Consider the following 7,387-nt stretch of genomic DNA (forward strand, 5'->3'; position numbering starts at 1 on the left):
CTGACTTCCTGCCCTTTGGGCAGGGGGCTGGACTCGATGATCTCCCGAGGTCCCTTCCAGCCCTAATGTCTATGAAATCTATGAAAATCCCAGTACCACCACTATGCGCAACCCTGGGGGGACATGGGGGTGTGGATCCCCAGATCTGCATGTGAGGCAGGGCGGTGTGGCGTGGGCTGGGGTTGTGCTAGGCTGTTCTTGGTGGTGGGGCTGGGTCATGCTGCGCTCAGGGCAGGCAGTGGTGGCGCTGGGAATGGGGTCAGAGAGCCATGGCAAATTCTGGAGTGGCTGCATCCCCTCCTGGAGCCCCATCCCAGGGTTTAGTTTTGGGTTTAGCACCAACACCGTATGTGACCTTAGACAAATCATTATGTATCAGTTTCGCCTTGGTCTTGAGTGTGATTACTACTGTAAAGAGTTTAATCTTCTTACTGGGTATATATATGGGCTTAGTACAATGAGGCCCCAAGATTGGTTGGGGCATCTAAGTGCTAATGTGATGCAGTGTAATAAATTTCATTTTTTTCTCTCCATAGTCCTCCTCTACCGCACAGCAGAGCTGATATTTTTGACCTCAGTAAGGACCAAATCATTAACCTTGCATACATTTCTTCAGTACCACATGGTGGCATTGAACAAGTTCGAATTCACTGGCTACTGGAACTAATTACAGTCAAGTAAGTGAGCACTTCTAAATCTTAAAACATGAGAATGGAATATGTTATCAAAGCAGCTTACTACTCCACCATCATGTGCTATTTTTTTTAATATTTGCTTTGATTCAGAGACCTGTAGATAGCTCTAGCTTGTACTCAGTTTGGAGTATCTATACGGGTATGATTGACTGAAGAAGGTATGCACAGTTAGCATGGTTGCTCTTCCTTTGAAGCTAGGAAATGTCCCTATGGCATGAGCAATTTGGGACTGTAAGATAATAAAATACAGTGCTAGAAGGCGGGGGGACTATGGGATGGGCTACAGCCACCCCAAAATTCACTGTAGCCCCCCTGTACCTGTCCTTCCCAGTGCCACCGTTGCCCGCCCTGCCTTGCTCTGAACACAGCCCTGATCCAGCCCCCACCAGGAAGCACCCAGTGCAGCCTCTGGTTCCAGACCACAGGGGCAGCCCACCCTTGCTCCGCACACAGATCAGAGGAGTCACATGCCCCTCAGTCCTCCCTTGGGGGGGGCATGCAGTACTGGGAGCCACCCCTTCTCCCCTCCCCGTAGAAAAACCACAGCTCCATCTCCTATGCCCTGCCCTGGCTGGGCAGCACCTGCCCCTGTCCCAGTCCTACTCCCTCCCTCATAGTGGGGGCCTCGATCTGTGTCCCCCACATGCCTCTCCTCCTCCCCCCCGCATAACCCCAACAGACTTACCAGACAGATGCTGCTCTCCAAACTGCTGTGCTTCACTCCTGGTCATGTTTGTGTTGCATCTGCACACATGCATGTAGCATGTATTGGCGACATTATTGGTCACATCAGCCCAAAAAAGCCAATTGCTGATAATGCCAATTTTCTTTTAATCAGTGCTGATATGATATGGACCAATGTATCAGTGCACCTCTAGTTGTATTTACATTTCTTTGTTTCTCTGAACCAGATATCTTGAGGGCTTGGAAGGCTTGGGAAAGCAAGAGGGAGGATTTGTTATCTCCTTTTACTCCCTCTGACCTGTTACTTTTTCTGCTCTGGTTTATGGGTTTTTCTGACAAGGCTGCTTTGTTTTTACAAATCAGCTAGGCAGAAATACATCTATTATAGCAAAATAACATTTAATACTTTTGGTCATGCACTACTTCTGATATTTTAAGATACAATCATAATGTAATGTGTTGTTTAATTATGCTTTGTTAGATGTGTTGCTGTTAGGTGTTTGCTGGCCAAGTTAGTTGTTAGATGTATTGATGTTAGGTGTTGTGTTAGGTGTTTGCTGGCCAAGCTAGTTGTTACATCCACAAAAATGCACACTCCAAGTCACTCAGGCACAGGCTTTGAGGCCTTCTGCTGTTTAGCTACACTTTGCAGCTTGTCACTGCTACACAGGTTAAGCTTAGGCACAGAGGGCATGGCTTACACAACAGGCAGGTCTCCAAACCAGAATCACTAGCAAGGGTCCAAAGCAGACAGTTATGGCTATCTGGGACAGGTGGGTTGCTGGGAAGTCAGCCTGCCTTCCCCACTCCCTTCCCAGGCCAGAAAAGGCCTGACTCTGGGCAGCACTTGCTGCCCACATGGCCCCCCATTTGACCTCCTGCAGGCCAGCCTATTTCTTGTCCTCTACCCAAGGCCATGGCGCCCAGACTCGGGGGGCAAGGGACTTTTGGCTGACTGGCACATGGAGCTGGTGATACCCCTGCCATCCACCCAGGGGGCCTCTCCAGAGAGGTGCCCCAGGGGCCAGCCCCCCCCGAGTGTACCCCGAGAGTGTTCCAGGAGTGCTGAGGAGCTGATGGCATGGACTGAGGGGTGCCTGACATGCTGTGCCCTGGTGCTGCTTGCCATGGTGCCCCAGGTGCACCTGCGAACCTGGCATAGGACCCTGAGCTTTGACAGTGTGCCTGGCAAGCCTGTGCTGTCCCACAACATCCACTGCCACCTGGAGGGGTACCTGTGCCTGAGCTACACATCCCTGCCCTCTGCAGCTTAGGATCACCGCAGACATCAATGTGTTCCTCCCTGTATGAGATTCCCATGCCTGCCTAGCTGAGTAGGTACCGGCTGCTCAATAAAGTTTTACACTGTCTCCCACCTACCTGCATGCTGTAGGGGAATGGGGCTTGGGGGAGTGCGGCCAAGTCGTGCTGGTTGGGGGCCGGGGGCAGGGGCCAGGAGAGCCCTCCCCCACAGTGCAGGGCTTACTAGGTGGGTGTGGCAGGCATGGACAGTGGCCCGAGTGTCCTTGCTGGTGGCAATGATGTGTGGCTCCTGGTGGTATCCTGTGGTGCATGGGTGAGGCACCTGGCTGCCTAGGCAGAGGCCCCCTCCAGGGAGGAGCTTGAGCTGCTGAGGATCAGTGGAGCTATGGCTGGCTTGGCCTCTTGGGCAGGCCTGCGCACCCAGAGCTGGCAGGGTAAGTGCTGGCCTGGGCTGCCAGAGCTGCTGGATGATGCTGGGGCAGAGACCATGGCAGGATGAGCGCCTGGTACCCCAAGGAGCCCTCCCCCACTAACACCTTGTCACCGCTGCCAGGCCACAGTGGAGGCTTAGACAGGCTGCCCTTGCTGGAGTACATGGCACGGCTTCAGCCAGGGTTCTGGGGCATAAGGATGTGATCGAGCTGCCGCATAAATGGCATGGACTTGTGAGCAGCCCCAAATGTCAGTTGTGGTTGGTGACAGTGATCCACTGTGCCTGCAAGGTCTTGATCTTTTTGCAGCACTGGTGCTCCAACTAGTTGTGCCTGCACTCCTGCATGCGGCCTCATACATGTGTGCATTGGTGTGCCTGCTGCGGGCAAACTAACTGGGGTCCTTTGCCTCGCCCCACAGTGAGTATCCTCCTGGGACCAGTTCCAGCTCCAGGAGGCAGTGTGTAGTGTTGGGGGATGATTCCAGCATGGCTCCCTCAATAGCCCACAGGGTATTGCCAGGCCTGGGCAGGTGCCTGCAGTGCTCAGTGCAACAGCACAGCATGGGACAGGCAGGCATGCTGTGGCTGGCCAGGGGCCACTGGAGTCTCCGCTGCATTTTAAAGGCCTGGGGCAGGAGAAGCTCCAAGCCCTGTGGCCCTGGGACTAGCCTAAGTGGTCCCCTGGTCTTGGGGCTGACTGATTTGCTCCTGGTTGGGATCTACATGTGTGTTACTGTGCACTAACTACTCTGCAGTTAATTTGCTACTTGCATTTGCAGGTAAAATATTAACTGCAGAGCAGACCAGTTTGCTGTGCAGTAAGCATGTGCATGTGTAGACAGGATACTTACTGTACAGTAAATTGGTCTAGGGTGGAGGATAGCATCCCATGTAGATGTGGTTTTTACCTTTTTAGTTTTTACCTTTTTTCTTTGCTTTGGTTTCTCTTTCCTTCCTTCTGCTTTCCTTTGTGTACCCTGTATGAAGTCCTGGAGGGAGTGGGAGTGCCATATTCTGTCTCCCCTTCCTTTTCCCTTGATTCTTCCTCCCCTGCCCTTTTTTCTCCTCCATCCTTTGCTTCATCTTCCTCCTCTTCTTCTGGTAATCTTATTTCATGGTCCCTTTCTTGTAGAAGATCTCCTGAGGAATTTTGACTAGGTGTTCCTGGCTCAGTCTTTTGAGGTTTGGCCTCCCTGTCTTCTAGTTCTTCTACCGCTTCCCTGCTTGACCCTTCCCTTCTTATGGGTTAAGTGAGTAATTTGGCGCACATTCTAAAGAGGTGTCTTCTCTCTTTCAAAGATTACATTACACTGCTGAAGCCCCTGCTTTCAGCTCTGCTATGTGTTCTTTCCCTTCCTCCTCCTTCTCTTTCCCTGCTCCCACCTTCCTCTCCCGTTTCATCAGTAGGGGAAAGGAAGGGAGGTGCTGCAGTAGTGTGCAGTCCCTGTGTTCCATGAAATCAGGGGCTGAGCATTGTTGCTGTGGCTCTGGAGCTGCTTGAAAGCAGGGACTCCAAGCACACCAGCTGGTGAGCTCCCACAGCTCCCAGCACATGTGGGGCTGCAGCAGGTGATATGTTGGTGAGCAGTGAGAGCTCATTGTTCATGCAGTGCACAGCTAAAGCAGGGTGTGACCATGCTGCTGCACCTCCTCTGGGTCTGCTCCTGCCCATTAGTGATGATGTCACAAGCAAGTAGCATGGCCAATATATTGCTGTCGATCGTAGTCATGTTGGTCTAAGGAAATAGGCAGGCAAGATTCTTTGGCTAGATGTGATATATTTTATTTGACCAATTAAATAGTTGGAAAAAAATGTTCTTTGCAAGCTTTTGGGCACAAACACCTTTCTTCAGGCATGGAGAGAGTCTGTAAATGAATTGTGTGCCATGCATTAGCATTTTCACGGACCCGCATTTTGTATATTGTATTCTACCCAGGAGAGGACACAATTTACCAACAGGCTCTCTCTATGCCTGAAGAAAGGTGTTTGTGCCCAAAAGCTTGCAAAGAACAATTTTTCCAGCTATTTAATTGGTCTAATAAAAGATATTACATCTATGCAAAGAACCTTGTCTGAAATACATTGCTGTGCATTATGCCTCTTGCTGGCCTTTAGGGACTTCTCTACTGAAATACAAGGACTGTAATGAGAAGAGGCATGCAGCTGGTAATACAGGCCTTATGAATATCAGCTGGAGGAAGGGCATCCTGTGAGCTTGGGGATGGCAAAAGTTGATGGCATCCTTAGCCAGAACAGGAGGGGAGCTCTGAGTTTGGGGTGAACCTGATAGGGGAAGCAGGTGGGTCTCAGGAGGTGCAGAGCTCAGTAGAACCAGGAGGGGTGCTCTGCCTGCCTGGTGGATTTTATAAGCGGCTGGGGAGGTTGAGAGTAAGAAGAGGAGCAACCTGTGAGGATAGGGCAAGTGTCATGGAGTTAGTGAATATGAGTGAATTGGGAGAGGACAGCAGGATAGAGGGTAGTTAGGGCAGAGAGAAAAGAGTAAAGGACTGACAGAGGACTGTATACTATTTTGAGCCCTGTGGAGTTGTGTATCTGTGGTGTTCATTCTGAAGAGGTTCATGGTTAAAGATAAAAGAACAACCAACCATTTTTCTTTTTACTTTCGTGCCAGGTCATGGCACTACCCAGCAATTGCCTGCTCCACTCCTGACCAGGATCCCACTTTCTTTCATTTGAAAACACAGTGAACCTTTCATGGCTCAAGCAGAGTCCTCTAAAGCAGTGTTTTTCAACCTTTTAAGTATCAAGTACCCCCTAACTTCTGAAAATTTTAATAAGTACCCCAACACTCAATTTTCCAGGGGATTTTATACTTACAGACTAATGTGTGCTATATGTTGGAAGAAAGGTTGCTTATACATGGCCATGATACGACAGACGTCTGATCTGGTGTGGGTAGGGTTGCTACCTTTTACACCAGGGGTGCTGAAGAATGTACCTGGGTTGAGGTGATGTTGGCCAAAGGTAGGAGGACTGAACCCAATGTCACAGAAAACGTGGCACACCAAATTATTGCTGGGGAATTTGAAGTGCCATGTAATGTGCTGTGCATCAAATTTTTCACCATAGTTTTGATAGGAAGAAGGGGTGAGAGAGAGAGGGAAGGAGGGCGAGAGAGAGAGAGAGGGAAAGAGGGCAAGAGAGTGAGAGACAGGCAAGGATATAGGGTGAGAGAGAGAGTGAGACAGGGAAGTGGGGAGGGTGAAGCGAGAGAGGGAAGTGTGGGGAGAGAAGGGATAGGTACCAACCATAATTGTAGTGCAGGCAGGTGGTGTTGGCTGCTTCTGGGGCTGCTGCAGCAGGGGTTGGGGTGATGGGGAGAAGCAGAGGCCCATGGTGTGGTGAGATAAGTCTGTAGGGCAGGGGTTGGCAACCCCTGGAACATGTGTGCCAGGCATGGCACACAAGGCCATTTTGCTTGGCACGCCACCACCAGCCCAGACTCTAGGCAGATGCTGCCAGCCATGGACCCGGAGCTGTTCCCAGCAGGTGGCTGGGAGGCTGCAAGCCCTGCTGCAAGCAGCCTGGGCTCTGTGGCTGGCAGCAGCTAGCCAGAGCCTGGATTGGCTGCAGCGAGGAGGCTGCAAAGGAGCTGCTCCAGGCTTCAGCAGGCTGTGACTCCGAGCAGATGATGCAGGGCGGGGCCCTGAGGCAGCGCAGCCCAGAAAAATCCTGTGCCACCACCGGCACCGGCACCGGCACCGCTTGTATCCAGCCTAGGCTCTGGGGCAGCTACAGCAAGCAGGCTGCAAACAGCTGCACCCGGGTCCGCAGCGCCAGCATCAGCTCCATGCTGGTGGCGACTGCATGTGCGCCTCAGAGCACAGAGCGGCCTATCCTACCCTACAGGCAGGATCTGGCAGCAGCACAGGGCTTTTCCCCGTCTATGGCGGCAGTGGCGCTGGGGGTGGGGGCAGGCAGCAGCCCCCCTCCCATTACTGCAGCCTGCCCCAAGCACCAGGAAGAACCTGGTGCCACTGCCAGCCCTCCTGCCTGCAGTGAACTGAGCCCCGGGTAGGACAGGTTATGGCTCCAATCCCCACAGTGCAGGAGGGAGCAGGGCAGCGCCCTGTACCTCCTGCACTCTGGGGGTCTCGGTCTGCCCCTCCTCCCCCCCCAACCCCCAAAGCCCAGGCAGGATAAAAAAGAAAACCTATTTGCCTGTCGGCAGGGAGTACGCAGGTATCTGTGTGCCTGCCCTCCCCCTCCTGCAGCAGCCTTTGGCCAGCTTGAGGGTTGGGGGTGAGCAGCTGGATGTGAACCCAGCAGCGGCAGGGGGAGCAGCGGTGC

General features: G+C 52.4%; 1 protein-coding gene across 2 annotated transcripts in view; it reads left to right on the forward strand.

The window, feature by feature from the left end:
- The window catches only part of IDUA (iduronidase, alpha-L-), an 82,107-nt gene that overhangs the window by 5,758 nt on the left and 68,962 nt on the right, over positions 1-7,387 (forward strand). The window contains exon 2 of one of the 2 annotated variants that reach the window (XM_019554931.1): positions 537-677. The exons of the other annotated variant lie outside the window; for it this stretch is intronic. Coding sequence (XP_019410476.1) covers positions 537-677 — 141 coding nt within the window. The remainder of the gene's footprint in view (positions 1-536; positions 678-7,387) is intronic. 2 annotated transcript variants of the gene reach the window in all.

This window comes from Crocodylus porosus, unplaced genomic scaffold, assembly GCF_001723895.1.
Source record: "Crocodylus porosus isolate Cpor-Errol unplaced genomic scaffold, CroPor_comp1, whole genome shotgun sequence".
Taxonomy (NCBI): Eukaryota; Metazoa; Chordata; order Crocodylia; family Crocodylidae; genus Crocodylus; species Crocodylus porosus.